Here is a 23,163-nt window from a genome sequence, read left to right on the forward strand (position 1 = left end):
AAGCCTCTATAAGGCAACAAACAAAACGACTTTTATATAATATAAGTAAGGAATATAACATTGTTATATTAATCAAATTATATAACACATTTCTATTTTCACGTGTGGTCACAGCATAGAATAGGCCACCACTTCCTTTCCTGTGGGTGTCCTAAAAGTCGATTAAGGGAGGGCGAAAGATGTGCCGCAGCGTTCCTCTTAAAATCTCTAACGCCTAATTGTGGTTGCCAACCCGCCTGCTAGGGGTGGCAACTACTGGCAAAACTCTCCTTATGGGGAAGGCTTATCTTCAGCAGTGGACAGTTACCGGCTGAAATAATAATAATGATTTCTATTTTTGAATTTTCTATTTTTGCTTTTCACTCCACAGGGAACAATGTGGAGGCCAAGCAACTTTTAAGACGCGAAACCAACTTATAAAATCCGAGAGTAACTTTGAAGACGTGAAAACAAGTTTTATAACGCGAATTCTAGAAGCGTACGAAACCAATACAAAATCGTGTAAAGCGATCAACACACGACTTAAAAGTTTGTAGTGTAACGTACTTGTGTGTAATTCGCAGCCTTGTGTCTGTGTGTAAAAGCATGGGAAACTAGGTCGCCGCGCGATCGTGACATTGTCACTTTGGTGTAGTGTATTGCATGTAGCTGTGTGAAGCCTTACACACACGACGTTGTATACATAAGGTGATTTAAAAATCGTTAGCTGAATACAAAAGTAACTATACACTTGTATGACTGTTTTAATGGGAATAGGGTATGGCAGTGAAATTACAGGGTTGCGTATGTATAATCCCAAAATCCTAAGGAATGGCAATACATGAAGGTTATCGTGGGCTTCATAGTAGAATACATTATAAAGCCCACGATTTTACTGAACTAAGTTTTATCTTGCGGAAGACCAAGTCACTAGTCATTTGAATAGTATTAATTTTTGATTTCGGGTAGTAATAGTAGTGGTAAATCTTCGAGTACGGGCATTCTCACACATACTAATAATTAGGGAATTAAAAAAATAATTATATTTAAACAAACTAATATGTACTACTATATACATATATACTATACCTATATACTACATACATGATAGAGTATACTGGTATTCTATCATGCCTGTAGTGCTGATCATGTATATAAGCGATAATTACCACTTTCTGTCAGGTGGGCCGCCTTATTTGCCATTTTAAGTATTATAAATAACACCTAACTAGGTAATGGGTAGATTACTTATGCTAGAAAATATGTTAGAACAGAAATTGTTGAAACAAAAATTACGAAACAATAAAAAAGTTAAATATACTACTCGTAACTTCGAATGTATTTATAAATGTTCGATTAATAATTAATATATAAATTCTTTATTGACTATTTATACGTCTACAATAAGAAAAAAATGTTTTTATTTGATACATGTCATCATGACGTTCTTGTAAAAATTACAACAAATACACTCAAGATCATGATATGAATTTTTTTTTTTTTTGGTCCTTCGAGCCGGATATGAACCATGGATTTATGGTTACAGTCGAAACAGCTTCTGTATAGTATGGAAGGCTCAAAATTTTTTGTTCTTTGTTTCTTCGACTCGTGTTTTTTTGTTGAAAATGAGCATTTTCACTAGTAGAACAACTTAAAAAGAACGATGAAGATTTCTATTTCATATACAGAGTGTATTTTAGTCACTTCGATTTAAAACTAACATTTTAGCAACAGTAGTTAGTGTGTAGTCAGCTTTATCTATGACCTTACGTACGCAATCCTTACAAGTAGGAATACGTACATGAAGTTATAAATAAAATTTAATAAGACACTACTGTCGTACTTGACTTAACAAACATCTTTTCTTCTATCTATCTATATTACAAACTTTCATATTTATAATAATATTAATAAGTAAGTAAGTAAATATATATTTATTTCTCTCACAAGATGACAACAAAATAAAACTTACAGCTAAATAATAAGATATTTACTTTAAATTTAATAATCTCGAAATAAATAGTTACCTATGATATTTATCTATCGACCAAAGCTGCTCTGTACTACTGAATCAGCTGACGCATTAACATTTGTTTCCAAATAATTTTCCCAACCCATTATCATATCTACAGACTGGAACTCCCGTTTTGTCCGTCAATCTACATAAAGATTTTCCATTTCCATCGAACATTGATGTATTGGCCACGTGTCCTGCGCGAATTACCATAATCGTCTGTTTATGGTAATACGAACGATCGCATTTGCATTACTATCAGACCCATCCCCTTTCTTCCAGCGAGTAACAAAATTAAAGGACGACTTAAAGCTTTACTCAGTTTCAATAAGAAGTAAAAAAAAAAAATATATTAACTCACATTATTTTATTTTATTAAACCCGGACCTCGTACGTACGGATTTTGGGATAAATCATACACACATATGGAAACTGTATCCAATTTATATCCAATAGTATAATTTTTACATAATATCTGAATAAATATACGGATAGATAAATATACAGATAGATAGATACCTGCTGCTGATTTTCACCATTGTACAACCCGCCATAAACTAAAATTTCATCCCAACCATCTGGACGAGTAGCGGTCCTCCACCGTGCGTTTTTCAAGACACTTTCTCCCACGCACAACCACTCTTTGGAATCAACTTCCAGCAGCAGTATTTCCGAACCGATACGACAACATAACCTTCAAGAAAAGAGCATATTCCTTTTTAAAAGGCCAGCAGCACACCTGCAATGCGGTAGGTGTTGTGGGTGACCATGGGCGGCGGTAGTCACTTACCATCAGGTGAGCCGCATGTTCGTTTGCACCCCGCGTTGTAAAAAAAAAAAAATAGATAGGCAGACAGATAAAAAGAAATGCTAAAAATTATTGTTTCAGTTTTTATTGCTTCTCCTCTCTTTTGAGCTCTCTTAGTATTTTTTTAACCTATTTTATATTAAAAGAGATACTGCATTGTCGTTCTCGAACTTGACACCGGTAAAAACCTACGAACAAGGGTAAAAACTATGTCCCTTGTTCATAAAAACTAAAACCTTCTACAAACTTCTTTTCACTATTCCACTGTTTTGTTACTTTCTTCCAAATTAGTTTATTTTTTATCATTTATTTTTATTTTTTTTCAAATTAATTTCCATTTCTCGCCAGAGGGAGACTTTGTGTAAAAACCGTTTGCTTGGGCACATCTGTCTCATTCGTGTTTCTACCGTGTGTTTGCATGGCTATGTTTCGGTTTGAAGTGTAGGATATGGCAGTGAATTTACATGGTACAGAGGATAATACCTGAGTCCTCAGGAATGACAACGCATGGGGGGTATCATGGGCGAAACAGTATACTCTGTTATGTCCATGATACTCATGTCTATAGGCGACGATTACCGCTTTCCATCAAGTGGGCTGTCAGCTTATTTGCCATTTTGAGTTCCATAAAAAAGATTAGGAATTTAGCACAAAAGATAGACAAAACAGATCAATAGCTAAATCTAGGTTTATGAGAAGTTTATTATGAATTCGAGTACAAGGGTATGTATTTAGAAGGCGCCAACCGTCTTTGCTCGAGGTGCCCTCTTCGCGCGATAATCTCCAGTAATTCCCGCCAATAACCAGATCAGTCCTTCTGCTTAATATGATTAGAAAAGACAGCGAAATTGATATATTTAATTCTTCAATGAAGAAATTCAACAGAAATGTCATTATTTTATTGTTCGAATGCTATGTAACATTATATCATATCACAGGTAAAGTTTTTTTTTTTTAATGGGTAATAATGACATGGCAAACCCGCCTGCGTTATCGGTATACACTGGTGGGACACCAGTGGGCGATGATAGGTGAAGATGAAGCAGGTCAGTTAGCCTATCGTTACTAATTCATTAAAAAAATTTCACGTTGGTTTCCACGGGGAACGTGGACGACGACATGATGGGGTATATGGCTAGCAATGGGGTTGTCAGATTATTAGCAATCCTCTCCTCCCCCTTTCATAGATACAGGTAAAAGAGACTAGATCCAGTGAAAGCAATGAAAACCAGTATATGTATTAAATTTGATATAATGACATCTAGTGACAAAAATCCAAATCACTACGTAAAACCTAGACAACAGGTATTATAAATGTTAAACGTTGTCGTATTATGCAAGAACCTGTAATGACGTCGTAGTAATAAATAAATATTCTGACATTATCTAGTTACAATATTTATATATATTTGTATATAAATGGATAAAAAAATTGTTGTTTATTCAACAGATTTTATGTTACAAAACACTATAGCTGTACATTGCTGTTGTAATTTGGTTAAATACCTACGTAGGCAATAAAATAAATGCTGGCATATTCTATGCTTTAAACGGAGATAACAAGAAATATTTTGTAAACTGAATTTCACAATGTTGCGGCCTTGAAATTGTTTAGCGCAAAGCGCTACCACAAAACACTATTTATGAGATTCAGCAATTTACATCTGAGCCCGCGTGCCAATTCCGTAACATTTACTGGATAAAACGCTAGGTTTGCTGCTGAAATTAAACTGAACTTCATTAAAACGAAGGTTCAAGGGACAAGCGTCTAGAGGAGAATAACTTTTATAACCGAATAAACAGTCTTTAAAAAAAAACATTCATGCTCACTATTTTATTTTATCCGAGCAGTAAGTACTTTATATTATTCTCAATATCGTGTATATTATAGTAACTGTTATATATGTATAAATATATTTGCTATTTATATATATTTATTCGTTTATATATGTAATTTTATTATGTATGTATATCAATAATTACTAGTACCGCATTCGAGTATTCTGACACTTCCCTATGGTTGACTGGGAGAGAATTCTTTTAGCATTAAATCCGTCATGTACACATATATGTACTAATGAATAAATAAATAAATAACTTCCAAAACCTCTATCATATTATAATAAAAATCTAAAAAGAAGTAGACTGATAATTATCTACTTAATATGCGCTGCACGATCATTTTGTGATCATTTAAAAAGTTCAAAATAATGCTACTGTGGAGCATAATTGCTTTTTAATCACTAAGTGTATTAGTAGTACGTTTTATTTATATGAAGAAAGCGGTAAACAAGCATACAACCCGTCTGAAGGTAAACAGTCAGTTAAACTTATGGACTGCAACACTAGGAGTGTCACGTGCGCGTTGACGACCCTGAAGAAACCTTAATATACTCTTGTTGAAGAACTCCATACCTCATTTTACAGTCTGAGCCTTTTCTTTAACAGACAGTGTAATTAGTGATATAATAGAAAAAGATTAATCTAATTTAAAATACTAATTTTAGTTCCTGAATCGCTCTGCAGAGGACCAACGTTCGCTCGCAAATCGCTTTTAAATAATTCAAAACATGTCCAAAATGATGAATGACAATAAATATCGTGCAATTTTTGACAAACTATTTGCAATGTAATGAGAGCTAATTTAAAGGGTTTAAATTTCTCCATTATCTATGTTATATTACTTGTCTAATAGTTTTTTTTATGCAACTTTGAAATGCAAACAAGCTGACGGTCCACCTTATGATGATGAGAAGTGATGACTGTTCACCACCACCACTGATGCAAAGTGGTAACCGTCGCCTATAGACATGAGCAGTACCATGGACATAACAGAGTATACTGTTTCGCCCATGATACCCCCCATGCGTTGCCATTCCTGAGGACTCAGATGTTATTTCTCTACTGTCTAACAGTAAATAGTAGAATTGAAACTATAGTTTATACTATTGCTATTAAACGGTGCTATAGCATTGTCTCTTGATTTTATTAATAAGTACATTGATGACGGTAAGTTTGCTAGTTTAATAAAGTTGAGTAAAATTATACCACTTTTTAAAAATAATATTAAAAGTGATCTAGCAAATTGTAGATACATTTTCATTTTTCACGCACTGAACTCAGAGATAACTATTTTTTTATAAATAACGAGGTTTTCCCAAGAGACTACAGCATGGGATTGTTCAAAAGGGGGGTAAAGGCGTTTCTTCAGGGTTGACAACGCGCGCGTAATATCTCTTGTATTGCAGGCGTACATAGGCTACGATAACCGCTTACTATTAGGTGGGCCGTATTCTTGTTTGCCACCTCAGTGGTATAAAAAAACAAAAAAAAAATTGAAAAAGCTTTGTAAAAAAGTCTATTTGAATGAAGGACATTTCTATTATAATAAAATATTATATATAATTAATATATAATTCTCACAAAAGGTTGACTATATAGTCAAGATCAGTAATCAAATGCCTTCGTATTATAAAGCCACTCATTTTATTTTCATTTAGCTTATTGGACCACATAACAAATGTTTATTAAATGGGTATTGATTACGTTGGTAATACTGCAAACGTCTATCATTAGACCTTACTAAAACTTAAAATGTGTCCATAAAATAACACGATGTCATCAAGATGGCATTTAGATTTTATATTTATTTTATTCAATCAAGGGTAGTGTGAAAAAACACTTAGTGAGCCAGCATAGAACGGTCAAATCATTGAGAGGAAAATTTTATTGCTTCGTTTGATTGCATTCATAGACCACATAATCCTTGCATTCCCACATTATCATGTTATATTTTAGAAAAAAAAATCTCTAAATTAATGGTTTTTCTGTTTATTTTTACTCTTATTTTTTCTTTGTATATTTGTATCTATGTTTCCAAGGAAATATAAAACACTTTGAAATATTTAATAAGATGATTTATTTGGACTGTAAACATTTTATGTTTATAAAAATAGTTAATTATACATATATTAAAATATTGCCTGGAAGAGATCGCTTTTAGAGATAAGGTCACCCATTGTTTGTTGTTTTTTCACTGTGATTATTTCTTGTAAAGCATATTTATATATATATATATATATATATATATATATATATATATATATATATATATATATATATATATATATATATATATATATATATATATATATATATATATATATATATTGTTAACATTTATACACTTACCATGTTCCTTGTAAATATATCAAAAAAATAAATAAATAAAAATAAAGCTTAAGCCACGATCGTCCGTAACTTGTATTTTACACTTAAAATTAAGTGCAAAGGTCACGAGTTGTAACAATTAGAAAGGTAATTCACCGTGTTGCTTGATAATTCGTGTTCACAGTAAAAAGGGATGATGACAGTCTACTTTGAGGTGGGAATAAATTTGCATAGTAAAGCTGTAATGCAATTAGGCTGACGGAGAAAGTTTATCCGGTTACACAGGTCGCAAATATAATGGAGTTCATAGCAATTTGATATGTATATACCGGAGAGAGACTTTGTACAAAAGTCGTTTGCTTGTGCACCTCTGTCCCATTCGTGTTTCTACCGTGAAGTAGTTGTGTTTGCATGGCTGTGTTTCGGTTTGAAGGGTGATATGGCAGTGAATTTACAGGGTACAGATGAATAACACCTGAGTTCTCAGGAATGGCAACGCACGAGGGATATCATGGGCGAAACAGTATACTCTGTTATGTCCATAGTACTGCTCATGTCTATAGGCGACGGTTACCACTTTCCTTGAGGTGGGCCGTCAGCTTGTTTGCCGTTCTAAGTTGCATAACAAAAAAAGACACACAAAATAGTCAGTATAAAATAATTACTGAAAAACTTGATTTACTTATTACGATTTTTCTAAATGTGTTAAATGTCAGTTGGACTCTTTTTCCACAATAAGCTTCTCATTTGGGCCGTTGTACGTATGTGATCCTAATTGTGTTAAAAACACTTATCTATGCAGACAGAAACTTAATTCTATATCCACAAGTAAAATATTTCATTAAAAAATTATAAAAGACTATAATTTTTTAAACAAACTTTAACCATAATCAAGTTTAAATCCGTAATTAAGGGATACAATATCAATTGCCGTTTAAATTTCAGTTTACTTAATCAATTTTAATCTATAGATTAAACTTCCTTCGTAAATATTAAAAACTTCGAACGTTCAGTCGATCTGAGATTAGCTTTTCATGTGAAACAGCACTATGCAGATCATTCATTAATCAGCATCAATCATTCATAAAATACAAACATCTTGACAGGTCGACTGTTATGTTTATGTTTAAATTTCGAATTTCTTACATAAATTATGCGTACATTAGGGATATCTTTTAAAACTTATAACAAAGTTATTGAATTCTATTTTGATTAAGTTTTTAATGATTAAGAGCAAACGTTAAAATAATTAGGGGGCACGGCAGTGCTCCCGCCAAGTTGAGCGCAGCCGTACCATAACATACATGCAATTGTACGGTACTATGACTATAAATGAATATTACTTATGGTAATTTATTAGTGGAATATATTGTTATGCAATGGCCAAGCTATTATAATTATTATAGAGATAAAGATGTCTAATATTTTTTAATGAATGATAATGGAATGGTAACCCCGTCTGCCCTATCGGTATACGCTGGCGGGGCACCAGTGAGGGATGATAGGTGAGGGTGAAAGCAGGTCAGTTAGCCCGTCGTGACAAATTCCACTAGAATTAACCACTATGGTTTCCAAGGGGAACTATGTGGAAGTCGACCTGATTTATGCTGGCAATGGGTCAGTTAGACCCCATTACTAACAGTCCCTTTCCCCTCGATATCTAATATTGTCACTATAAATGTTGATAGGTAATTGTTGAGACAACAATTTATAACAAAGTTATTTGAATCGGTGTTTCCATAGACACTAACTAAAATAACTGACTTAGTTTCATATGAGATCTCACAAAGTTTTATAGTGAAAGAATCGTATTGCGAGACTTGGCATTTTATTACGTTTTATGCTTTTGATGGGATTTACACTTTTCATTACAAATGAAGTACAAAGATGCGAAGTACTATATAAAGAAGAATATTTCTGGAATGGTGTCATAAATAAATAAACACAAATAGATAGATAGGGTTATCTAATTGCAAACTAAGCAAATCTTGTAATTTGGGCTTTTTTGTAAGCACTTACTACACTAATATATAGAAAATATGTAGACAAATACAAATATACTTACAAATACAATACAATATCATGACGAGAGAAGGAGATACGATGGGATACCTGACCACGCAGATGAAAAAGTTAGTAAATAAATATGAATATAAAATTCATCAAAAATTTTGTTAACAAATTAAAAAAAAAAAACAGCAGTATAAGATAAGTCGGCAGCTCCTTTGCATTCCTATAATAAAAAAGTTTTGTAGCAAGTTTCAATTGAAATCAAATTTAATTTGATACTTTAGTAATAATTTGTAACCTATCAATAATTGATTAATTGTTCCAGAAACATCTAGAATCATTCATTACTTTACAAAGTACAATTAACTTTGGTTCGAGCTAAATTTTAAGAAATTTCTCGATCGATCATAAAATTACTAAATAGGACAAAGGAAAAGTAATTTAGCTACCTGTAATTAAAATTAATATTCAAAGGAAAAAAGTAAGAAACAGTTTTTATTATTTTCTTTTGATTATTAATTTGAATACATTTTAAATATTTAGGCTGTTTTTAGTTAAATTGACATGAATGTAGGTAGTTTACTGGAGATTTGTTGTAGTGTAATGCACATTAAGGGCGCGGACTTGGCAATGCATATCGGCAACTTTTTTGTTAACTTTTCTTACATGGTCAGTAGTCGTCTCCATATAATAGATTATTTTTTTATAATACAGAGGGCAAATCAGCATGCGACTCACCTGATGGTAAGTGACTACCGCTGCCCATGATTATCCGCAACACCAGAGGCATTGCATATATGCTACCGGCCTTTTAAAAAGGAATATGCTCTTTTCTTGAAGGATATTATGTCGCATCAGTTCGGAAATGTTGCCGCTGGAAGTTGATTCCAAAGAGTGGTTGTGTGTGGAAGAAAGTGCCTTGATGATGAAGTGCACGGTGGAGGAACGCCACTCTTCCAGATAGTTGGGATGAAACTTAGTTTGTGGCGGGTTGTACGGTGGTGAAAATCCGAACAATTTCTCAGAGCACTCTCCATGACAAATTCGGTAAAAGTTACAGGATTTATTAACGTGTCGTTATTATAGGAACACGTGTTTGAAGGTCTGAAGGTCTTGAAGCTTTAGTTAGAAATTTAATATTTTCGTGAACTATAAGGCTTTATTTATAGCTCTTCCCTAATATTAATTGTAGCCTGATACTTACAGCCGTATTTGATGAAATGTAATGGAAATATTTTTATCATAAATACTTTTAGATGGTTAAATAATGACTACCGTGAGTCATACTGTGTACAGTACTGTCTGTACTGACAATGAGGTAAACAAACTTATGGCCCACCTGATGAAAAGTTTTCTTTAATGGATTATAATGAAATGGTAACCTCGCCTGCGCTGACAGTATACACTGGCGGGGTACCAGTAACGGATGATAGGTGAGAATCAAAAGGCAGGTCAGTTAGCTCATCGTGATGAATGCACCTGGATTTCAACACGATGGTTTCCAGGGGGGCCTCGTGGAGGTAATCCGCATTACTAACAATTCCTTTCCCCCCTGATGGAAAGTTGTAAAATTCGGCTATAGGTATGAACAGCACCAGTACCATTATGAATGCTCTATAACTCCCACAGTAATCTTCATGTTACTGCCATCCCTGAGGACTATGGTGTTATGTCTCCGCACTATAATTTCACTGTATCTCTTTAAATCAAAACACAGTTATATTAGCGTATCTGCTTCATGGCAGAAACACAAGAGGCACTAATGTATCCAAGCAAATAAATCTTGAACAAAGTTTTCCCCTCCGGTATAATATTTTAAACCGTTGCTTTTTTTTGACACTACCACCTGAGAGGAGAGAGACAGGGATTGTTAGTAATAAGATCTAACAGGTTCATTACTAGCAATATACTCTAACAGGTCGACCTCCATGCGGTTTCCCCTGGAAACTATCGTGGTTAGTTTTTGATGAATTCACCACGATGGGCAAACTGACCTGCTTTATCCTCACTTATCATCCTTCACTGGCGCCCCGGCAACGTATACGGATAGGGCAGGCGGAGGTATCATCGTCATCCATTAAAAAAAACCATCTGAATGGATATCAATAGATGAGGACGAAAGAGGGTCACTTGGCTCATCGTGACGAATTCAACAAGGATGGACAATGATGGTTTCTATACGAAACCGCATTATAGGGTGTATTGCTAACAATGGGGCCCTTGGTGTCCATTATTAACAATACTTTTCCTCCCAGCTGCTGAGCTTTTTTTTATACGACTTAGAATGGCAAACAAGTTGTCGCCTATAGACATGAGCAGTGCTATGGACATAACAGAGTATACTGTTTCGCCAATGATATCCCCCATGCGTTGCCATTCCTGAGGACTCAGGAGTTATTCCTCTGTACCCAGTAAATTGACGCCATATCCCACCCTTCAAACCGAAACAGCCATGCAAACACAACTGCAAATACGTATAATATCTATTCATTTTATTTATTTGTTTGTTACAGATTATGAAGCCCCGCGTGGGGCAGAGCCTCGTTCAGGCGCTATGTGGAGTGCAGGGGTTTTCTTTTTCACCCAGATAGTCGTGTGCCAATTTACTACTGGTAAGTCTCAAATTTTTAGTCATATATATGTATATAAATTCATCATGTGAGAACATGAACATGTATATAAATTCATGTGTGTGTGTGTGTGTGTGTAAGAGGCGACTAGAGGAAACTAATGGTCGAGGAATGGATAACTGTTTTTTTTTATACCACTGAGGTGGCAAACAAGTATACGGCCCACCTGATAGTAAGTGGTTACCGTAGCCTATGAACACCTGCAATACCAGAGGTATTACGCGTGCGTTGCCGATTTCTCTACCGATTTCTTTTAAAACATCATCAAAGTTTAACTACGGTTGCCTACCCACCTGCTAAGCGTGACAACTACTAGCAAACCCCACCTTATGAGGAAGGCCTATGTTCAGCAGTGGACAGTTACAGCTGATGTGATGATGATGATGATGAAGTCTAAAATTATGTATTAGATAACTTAAGATTATTTTCCACAAAAACACATCAATTTAAATCGTGACAAAATCAGTTATTTTGATTCAAAAATTAAACCAAAAACCAATTTTGATATAATTTATATAAGTCTCCTTTCAGATAAAAAAGACAAAAAAGAACTTTTTATTCGATTTTTAAATTATGGAATTTTAAAGTAACATACATAAAAAAATACAACCGAATTGACACCCTTTTCCTTTTTGTCATATTGGTCTCACAACAATTTTATGCCACAATTGATGTCGGTTTTATTTTGTAAAATGAAATCTTATATATTTATTTAATATATACAAGTAATTACTTTTATCACTAAATGTAACCTTTATTACTTTCACTGATAAAGGGAAAATACGAAACATTCTCGTTTCCGTATTTGTTAAAACTGTTTATCGTAACATAAAATGTTACTATGGTTTCACGAGCTAATTATAACGTTACGCTACCCACTATTGTTATAATTACATCACTTGATTCTGTTCTAATATCAAGTTACTCAATAACTGGGTTAATAGATGCTTATTCATATCTACTGAGTATTTGTTATTCATCTAATGTTACTAATATAATCAAATTTTAACGAGACGATATATATACATAAGAGATATTTAATAAAACAATTTAATAGGACCAATAGGTGCCAAAATAATACGAGTATTATTTAGAAATTTTGTATGTATGTCTGTTTGTTACACAAAAACTACTAAATTGGATGAATTTTTTTAGTTATATTTCAAAGGTCTAATTTAAAAGCTATATTATCATCATCATTATTGTCATAACAACCGTATACTGTCTACTGTTGAACTCAAGTTTCTCCAATTGTAACTGCAAGTAGGCTTTGATGATGTTTTAAAAGGGACGCTACTGCCTATCTCTCCACCACTAAGTTCCCTTAGTCGCCTCTTACGACACCCACGAGATAGGATATGGTGGCCTATTTTATACCGGGACACATAGAGCGAACTAGAATATGTTAGGATTAAATTATGTAACACGAAATACACCAATTAATACTACAACATCAAGATTACAAGGTTAACGAACCCATTTACATGGCGTACGAGATATTGTACCTGGTACGTAATATTAATTCTGAATAATAATTGTATATACTCTTTTATCTGTGTTTTACGTATCATTATTTATATCTCCATCTGTACTGTTAGATTGAAGACAAGTTTCAAGCAGCACAATAGGTCTGTAAGTCTAAGAACAAAAAGTGTTTTTTTTATACAACTTAGAATGGTAAACAAGCTGGCGGCCCACCTGATGGAAAGTGATAACCATCGCCTATAAACATGAGCAGTACCATGGACATAACGGCGTATACTGTTTCGCTCATGATACCATCATGATGACATCATCGTCATACCAGCCTTTAACTAACTTCAACTGTTGAACATAAGTCCCCCCTTGGGAGTTTGCCAGTAGTTGGCACGCTTGGCAGGCCTATTGGCAACCGCAGTTAGGCTTTCGGTGGTGTTTTAAGAGAGACGCTGCTGCCCATCTCTCGCGGTCCTTTAGTCACTTCTTACAACACTCAAGGGAAATAAAGTGGTAGCCTGTTCTACGCCAGGACCATTTGGCCATAAACATGTTAACATAAACTTGTAAAATCAAGCGACAGAGATGCATTTGAATGGGAAGTAGAATCATAAGAAATTTCTATTCAAAAATACCTATAATTAAATTTATTTAATTAAAAAAAAAACATTAATACTCTTATCTCTTAGTGTTATATGTCCATTGAAAAGTCCTAAAAATATCAGACAATATTTTACTTAGTATATTAATAGTATTAATTTTTTTTTTCAGAAAACCCTTCTTCATCTACCACGGAGAAAGACCAAACCGTCACATCATTCTACGCGCTCAGCACTGACATAGCGCCAGCGCCTGTCATGTTAAAACTGGGAAACTCAACTATTGATAGCACAAAATCATTCAAAGTACCCCAAGCGTCACAGAAGCCAACTGACGTAACCCAACCAGATGTTATACCCAAAGTCGAGATGGTACCACACGTGGTGTCTGTGAAGAATACATATTTCGACCATGACAGAAAATATGGACCAAATTTTGAAGACACGCCAGAGGGAAATATTACTAAGACTACGATACAATTAGGCGAGGATGCCTATTTGAATTGCAGAATAAGTCTCCTTTTGGATAAAACTGTGAGTTTTACCTTTTATTTGGCTTTCTATATATTATTTAAATCATTATTGTCGGAATATTTAAGATATAATTAATCAATGCTCCTTTCTACTCAGGGTTTGCTGGAAAAGAACTCTTACAGAGTTAAGCTCGCCTGTTGTACATCTTTATTTTATATATATTTATGTTTGTAATTTTTTGTGTACAATACATAATAAAAAAAATACAATTTAATTATCTAAAACTACGTTATCTACAAATACCAGAGGGAAACAAAAGTCGTCTAATTAATAGGCTTTCCCCTTCGTTTTTCTGTCGTGAAACAGCTGCGTTTGTATTTCAATTTGAAGAGTGAGTATATGGCAGTGAAATTACATAAATTTAACCACCTACTAACCAGAGGGAGACTTTGTGCAAAAGTCGTTACTTGGGTACCTCTACTCCATTCGTGTTTCACTGTGAAGCAGTTGTGTTTGCATGGCTGTGTTTCGGTTTGAAAGGTAGGGTATGGCAGTGAAATTACAGAAAACAGAGACATAACACCTTAGTCCTCAGGAATGGTGACGCATGGGAGAGTATCATGGGCGAAAGGGTATACCATGGTACTGCTTATGTCTATAGGCGACGGTTACCACTTTCCATAAGGTCGCTCGTCAACTTTTTTGCTATTCTAAGTATCATAAAACTCACGAAATATTACAGAGCACGAAGAACAGTAAATACTAGTTTTATAATAATATCTGACTTTTCTACTGAATTGCAACCAGATCTAGAACAAATACAAACAATTTATATTAAATACAAGCACAATAATATGCTTTGAAGCAATACTGAAATTACATTGGAATACTTCCAACCGCTACTACTAATAGAGCAATCAAGATAACAGTCATTTAAAATTTGTTAATGGCATAAGAGAATTGTTATAAAAGCATCCAGGAATTACATTCCACTCAGACAATTATAGGGATCGGAGTAACCATCGTTGGAAACCCGATTTAAAATGGCTCGGCAACTTTTATGAGATGCAATCAAAGAAATGTAAAATGTTCTAACTGTTATTAGGAAGCGTTATGAAATGTTATTCAGTTTCTTATTTCGTAATGGCATTTTTGGAGTTCTTGGTACAGTGAAGTGAGTGGTTTTTCTTTAACCAACCCTGGTTTTTCTTTAGCCCTAACCTGAAGGAAAATGGCAACCGTCGCCTATAGACATGAACAGTTCCAGAGACATAACAGAGATTACTGTATCGCCTATGATACCATTCATGCGTTACCGTTTTTGAGGACTAAGGCGCAATGCCTCTATATCCCGTAATTTCATTTGAAAAGTATTATGTACTAGAAAAATTATAGGTATCAGCTTTTACGTATATTACCAGGAGTTTTTAAAAGGACTGTGTGTAGAACGAATGTCTTAATATATTGAGTACGTAACATGCCTTGACGAGTTCCAATAATTCGATCATTAGATTCTACAGGTTTCACGAAGATAGTTATAAATATATAATATATAAGATAGTTAAAAATATTGCTGTTAAAAAAAATTTTATGAAAATAATTTGATATTAAAAATTTTAAGTTAGTAGTTTTTGGGATACTTTTCATGTTATTTTTGATGTACAAACGTTCGTTTTAAGGTTCTAAATAAAATACTAAAAGTTCCACGAAAAATGTTAAAAAAGTTAAAAATTATTTTAGACGAATTGCAGAAATTTTATTTCTGGTCTCTTTTATAAAAAAACTTGAGCTATCACAGGAAAGGTAATTAAAAATGTGAGTGAAATACTAATTTAAAAAAGGAAAAAACTAATTCTTTTCCTTACTTTATTTTATAACACAAAATTTTAATTTAGCAAATTCGCAGCAACTTTTTTTTAAACTAAAAGTGGAAAGTCATCGTCGTCATCGTCTCAGCCATTATCTGTCCACTGTTGAATGTAGGCCTTCCAAATAGACTGACATAAGTGGAAAGTGTAATTCAATATTAACTTTAGATAACTATTTAGAAACTAAAGGTTATAATATATATCGTATCGTATCGTATCGTATCGTAAAATATTTATCGTATTAAACACGTAAATGATTTAATATACAATCGGTATCTCTTACAGTCAGCTTTTACTGAAAGAAAACTAGAATGTACGTAATCGTACAATTATTATTTGAAAGAAAATTTATTCCTATTATTTGTGGTATAAATCTAACAATGATTAGCTATTATTATTGGTGTTCTGTAATAGGCACCTTACGCAGTGGAAATTATTATGAATTCTGCATTTATTAAAATTCAAATAATAGATTACTACTTTTAAAGTATATGTTTAAAAAAACAAATTTTTTTTTATCTGTATTATGTGTATGTTTGTATTATTATTTGTGTGCTGTAATAGTATAAATTATCTATTTACCTACCAATTAATCTTTGGGATGAACAGTGAATTACGAATGCGGTACTTCGCTATTAGAATAACTAATGAAAATAACAGATAATAAGTCGTTTCTGAGATTAGCGTGCACAAACGTACAGACAAATAAACGTAAATTCTAAAAATCATTGTTTTGGGCTCTATTGCGTTCATAAAGCCCTCCTATAATAGTTTTTCTTATATATTTTCCATGTACAGACGGCGACCAGTTACGCTATATATATATATATATATATATATATATATATATATATATATATATATATATATATATATATATATATATATATATATATATATATATATATATATATATATATTGATTATCTTTCCTATTTTGTATTGTATTCGTGAAATAACGACGTGACTTTTTTTTACTTTGAAAAATGCTTTTATGCTTACTTGTAGAAAAACAATATTTAATTAAAATGCCATTTATAGACATTCTTTTAATTGTCCCATTTCATCAACAAAGAATACTTTTCAAAGTGATTTTCATTAACTTCATACCAATATTTAATTATCTATTGACTAATACTCAGAAATCATTTTTGGTAAGATTTTTTTTTTTATCTAAATATAGACAAGATGTTCTACTAGCTGACCCCGTTACGTTGTTTTACCACTTATTGCGAAATATAAAAATCGCGATTAAAATACAGGGGTTGATCGTAAAACGATGAAAACTTGATGTTATATGTATTTTTCAGTACTAAATTATAATAAAATAAAAATAAAAAAAATTGTTAAATAAATAAAAAATAATTTTGGGGTGGGCACCTTTATCATTGACGGGTATGAAAAATAGATGTTGGCCGATACTCAGACCTACTTAATATGCACACAGAATTTCATAAAAATCGGTAAAGCCGTTTCGGAGGAGTTTGGTAACAAACACCATGACACGAGAATTTTATATATAAGATCTATATTTGTTTCAATGGGTGATAATGGAATGGTATACGCAAGTAATGTAAGTGCATGTATGAAAGAAACTATGTATAACAATGAGTGTCCATAAAGTCAAGTTTTTTTTTATGGGTGATAATGGAATGGTAACCCCACCCGCGCTATTGGTATACACCGGCGGGGCACCAGTGAAGAGTGATAGGTGAAAATGAAGCAGGTCAGTTAGCCCATCGTGACGAATTCAACAAGAATTGTTCACAATGGTTTCCATAGGGAACCACGTTGAGGTCGATCTATTAAGGCATATTGGCATCAATGGGGCTGTCAGACTCCATCGCCAACAATCCCTTTCTTCCCAATTTATCTTTATACTTATAAATATTTTGTGATGTTCAATACACAAGTAGCGACAAACACATAATGGGCCACCTCTTCTTTTCCTGTGGGTATCGTAAGAGGCAACTAAGGGAACTTAATGGTCCAGGGACGGGCATGAGCCTTCCTCTTAAATCATCAACAAGAGCGTCATCTTTTTTGCGGCCCATGGTTGCCAATCGGTTACGTGGCAAATACTAGCAAAATTCCCCCAATGGTAGACTGCTATAAGGAACCCTCCCGTTCCTTATGACAGTCTATGGGGAAGGCCTATGTTCAGCAATGGACAGATAACAGCTGAAATGATGATGTTAATAATAATATAATATAGTCTAATAAGGCATCTCAGATTAGTCTAGTTTGATGACTAAGAGTTCGAAATTTTTTACGTGTATATATCCTTTATTTCACTAAAACATACAGTAGCATGCTGACGGCCCACCTAATGGAAAGTGGTATCCGTCGCCTATAGACATGAGCTGAACCATGGACATAACACAGTATACTGTTTCGCCCATGATATCCCCCATGCGTTGCCATTCCTGAGGACTTGGGTGTTATTCTCTGTACTCTGTAAATTCACGGTAGAAACACGAATGGGACAAAGGTGCCCAAGCAATCGACTTTTGTACGAAGTCTCCCTTTGGCATTAATAAGTTAATAACAATGTTAGCAAAGGCGAACTTATTTCTAAAAGAGATTTGTTGAATTATGACTATCGTGAGTCATACTACACTGTAACTATTTACTTATTTATTTAGTTTCGAACTAAATAAATAAGTAAATAAACTGTAATATATAAATGGCCTCACCACTATTACCACTGCCTTCGGCCACACACAAGCAGCAACAAACAGCACGCTGGTCGCGTGGTGCTACTCGTGATACAGCCGTGGACCGCGCTCATGAATAAGTGCTCCTATCGAGTTTAAAACTTAGTTTAGCATTTATGAATTTAAAGTATCAATAAAAGCGACAAATTTAAAATTATGATTTATTCACATAATTATGAAATTAAATTTAAATTGGTAAAAAATTAAATTTGCCTTATATCACTTCTTCTTTGTTATTAAAATATGTCGACCCGGGAATCGATTAATTAATGGAGTCATAATGGCTAAAGTCCTCCATATAATATGTACTTCGCGTTGTACAATTTATCCAATTGTCAGTCAATGCAATTTTATGTTAATTGCCTTTTGAAGTGTTTGTATAAATGTTGGTTTATACTTATTGAACGATCTCCTTTCTTTATAATGGCTTAATTGATTTTTTTTCTTTTGTATAATACAGGTAAAAAATAATCGTATGGTCGCCGGGCTATAATATTTTTATTAAAAAAATGTTATAAAATTTGACAAGAAGCAATATCATGTAGCACAAATAAAGGAAATAATCCATAAACACTAAATTTGTAGTTATTTCACAGAAAATAATTTAAACTTAATGATTTTGTGCGGAACCCTGGTTGCGCGACTCCGACTCGCATTTGACCGGCTTTTTTTAAAAAAACCTCTTTTCAGGTATCTTGGGTCCGTCGCAGAGGTAGAGATGAGATGCCAGAGCTACTCACGGTGGGTGGCATTACTTATGCTGCTGACAACAGGGTGACAGTTGCAAAGCGGTATCCTGGAAACTGGAGGCTCCTCATCAGGGAGGTCAAACCTGACGATGAGGGAGTATACGAGTGCCAGATATCAACACACCCGCCAAGAGTCAGCAGAACTTATTTGCACGTTAACAGTAAGTATTGTAATATATTTTTTTTATATAACTCAGAATGGCAAACAAGCTGACGGCCCACCCGATGGAAAGTGGTAACCTACGCCTATAGACATGAGCAGTACCATAGACATAACAGAGTATACTGTTTCGCCCATGCGTTGCCATTCCTGAGGACTCAGGTGTTATTCCTCTGTACCCAGTAAATTCACGCCATATCCCTTCAAACCGAAACACAGCCATGCAAACACAACTGCTTCATGATTGAAACACGAATAGGGCAGAGGTACCCAAGCAATCGACTTTTACACTTTTTATTCCGCTGACTTTGTACGAACTTGCTTCGTGTTTAAAAATCGATAAGAAAATTAATAAAATTTATTAAAAGTGTACTTGCAATTGTTAGCAAATTTCAAATTACTTTCGTAATTAGTCGCTTAAAAGTTTTTATAACAATACCATTTGTTCACTGTGGGAAGAAATATTTTTTAAAAAATTTCATCGAAAACTGTAGGCTGGTAATTTTCATAAAATCTCCTAGGTTATTAACGTCTGCGCTTTAAAGTTTATCTTTTAAGCTAGAATTTGATGTTTCCTAAATTTATTTCATAAATTCCATATAAACTTGGAAACGGCAAAATTTGGAAAGTTTGTAACAATTTATAAAATATCCTTTCTTCGCTAACTCGATTTGTTACTTTATTTTTGTTCTGACAATTTTAAATTGCCCCATTGCCTTTTCACTCCTTGTCATTAGGGTTCTGTATCAAAAAAAAAGGTACAAAGGAACCCTTAGGGTGCGACTGTCCATTCATCGATCTATCCGTTTATCCGTTTGTCACAGCGTTATATTTCACCAACTACTTATGCTATCAATCTGAAATTTTAAATTTACATATTATTAGCCTGCATATATATATTGCAATAGAAATTATTGGAAAAATATGTTTATTTTTTTGTTAGGAAATCCAAAACGGATACTCAAAATTTCAAAATTGTTTTATTAATCCAAGTGGGTATCATATGAAAAAAAATCTTTTAAAATTGATTTTCATTTCTTTTTATGCTATGTAATTTTATAGTCATGATCGAAAATGAGAGATAAATGTGAGATTTTTTTGTAAAATAAAATTAAAAACAAATAAAATATTTTATTATTAATATTGTTTATCTTCTAATTTTCTGAAGCGAAAAATCTAAAAGAATTATAGTTTAATTATAAATTATAGTTTATATTATATAAGAATTATAGTTTAAAAATGTTGTTTCTATGTAGCATCGTTTTTGAGATATTATCATAAATCCTCTAAAAACAAACTTAGTTATGTGTTCCAAATTTTAACTATATAAAACTATGACCCAAAATAAGAAATCACGAATTATATTGTCAATAATAATAATTATTAGAAGTCTATTTAGTACACAATAAAAGAGATTTATCTGATATTTATGTATTTATATACGGAACCCTGAGCGATTGAGTTCGACTCGCACCTGGCCAGTTTTTTTTTTTTATATTTGACTAGCTGACCCAATAGACGTTGTTGTATCAAAATTCCATTGCGTTCGCATAAAAATCTTAGACGGAATATATATTGTTTTAAACACTGACAACATTAAAAAAATGCCAAGTCGATTAAACCCTTTTCCTTTTGTTATCATTTCCAAATTATCTTTTTTTCTACAAATCTTAATCGAATTTTTACGAATATTAAAAAAAGTGCTGAATCAAGCCTTTAGAACCGTTATCAAGTGATGCGCTTGCTATCAAACAGCATTTAATTTCTAATTTATATAGACAAACCACTCTAATTTCTTTTAAAAAAAAATCTTAACTGATACTTTCGTCATAATAAACCTATGTTCTAAATTTCAGCTAAAAAGTTTAGTATTTTTACTATATGTTAACAGTTAGTCACGACAAAAGATTTTACAAAACTTTCAAGTATGAATAAATTTACATCAAGAGATCCCACAAGTTTGAATATGCCCATCTGCAGAACCACATTGCATCAACAAAATTGTAATATAATGACCATTAGAATATATATATTTTTTTTTATACAACTTAGAATGGCAAACAAGCTGACGGCCCACCTGATGGAAAGTGGTAACCGTCGCCTATAGACATGAGCAGTACCATGGACATACCATATACTGTTTCGCCCATGATATCCCCCATGCATTGCCATTCCTGAGAACTCAGGTGTTATTCCTCTGTACCCAGTAAATTCACGCCATATCCCACCCTTCAAACCGAAACACAGTCATGCAAACAACTGCTTCACGGTTGAAACACGAATGGGACAGAGGTGCCCAAGCAATCGACTTTCGTACAAAGTCTCTCTCTGGTTAATAATATAATAAAATATCAAAATCAATAAGGGAACTGCCAGTAAGTCACTTTAAACTACGATTAAAAAAATGGTTACTGGAATAAAATTTTTATTCAATAAATTACTTTTTAAAATAATGAAATGTATGTATGTAAATGTATAAATTCATTGTATTGTATACCATTTATTATATTTAGGACTTGTTATGTATTTGTTCAGTTCCGGTAACATTAGTATGTGTGTGACTGACAATATTTATGTACCGACTCCTATTAGACTATTATTAAGCCACTAAAAAGAAACTAGCATGTCTTCTTTTCATTTAAGAGTTTCCTCTTGTCAGTGCAACTAATTCATGCATCTTCTTCCAGCCAGCTCTATCCCAGGCCATATCCTTGATCTCCCTATACGACATGACACCCAGTGTTTCCTTTATCTGTCCCATGTAGTTATTCCTCGGTCTTCCTCTTCCTCTTTTGCCCTCTATTTTTCCTTTTACTATGCTCTTAAAAAATCGTCATGTCGTACAAGGTGGCCCAGCATTTTGCCTCTTCTGTTCTCTAGCATGTGCTGAGACAAAATATGCATGCCTTTAGATACGGCGAAATGTGTAGCTTATTATCATTTAAGAGCATTTATACCATATTTCGAGCAAATTAATTATTATTATTATATTATTTATAAGTTTATGGTAGACCTGATAATAAATAGATGTAACTCTTTATTTTTTCTTCATAAGATTATAATAATATGCTAAATATAGACTTTAGTTAGTTAGTTTGAATAGATTTGATGTTAAATAATTATTATCCAAATAGTCGGACTTTTAATTCGATGCAGTAAACTGACATTTTCAGTGTTGGAGGTTATTGCTGTATTATTTTTTTTTTATTTAGTTATTTTATTTAGTTTATCGTACCTTCAATAATTATATTTATCAAAAATGCATTAAATTTTTGATAAATTACTAATAATTATCACAGTAAGATTTATTATTCTAAGTACCAATTTAAAGCAAATTTCTTATAGAATTATGTCGAAAATTATCATGTATTTAGTTTATGTTGATCCATAAAATAATAATTTCATGGAACTATTAATTTAAAATATTAAGTTAGGAGGTAAATTTAAAAATAGGACGTATTATCCCAGTATCGATCCCATTTTTTTAATCAGATTCATACAAAAACTAA

General features: G+C 33.1%; 1 protein-coding gene across 4 annotated transcripts in view; it reads left to right on the forward strand.

Moving 5' to 3' along the window:
- Nucleotides 1–23,163, forward strand: part of LOC113510740 (uncharacterized) — a 177,671-nt gene that overhangs the window by 125,719 nt on the left and 28,789 nt on the right. For all 4 annotated transcript variants that reach the window (XM_052902454.1, XM_052902456.1, XM_031907198.2 and 1 more), the window contains 3 exons: nucleotides 11,495–11,593; nucleotides 13,859–14,220; nucleotides 19,436–19,655. In XM_052902454.1, the coding sequence (XP_052758414.1) occupies nucleotides 11,495–11,593; nucleotides 13,859–14,220; nucleotides 19,436–19,655 (681 nt within the window). The remainder of the gene's footprint in view (nucleotides 1–11,494; nucleotides 11,594–13,858; nucleotides 14,221–19,435; nucleotides 19,656–23,163) is intronic.

This window comes from Galleria mellonella, unplaced genomic scaffold (assembly GCF_026898425.1).
Source record: "Galleria mellonella isolate WM207_F2 unplaced genomic scaffold, CSIRO_AGI_GalMel_v1 utg905, whole genome shotgun sequence".
In the NCBI taxonomy this organism is placed as follows: Eukaryota; Metazoa; Arthropoda; class Insecta; order Lepidoptera; family Pyralidae; genus Galleria; species Galleria mellonella.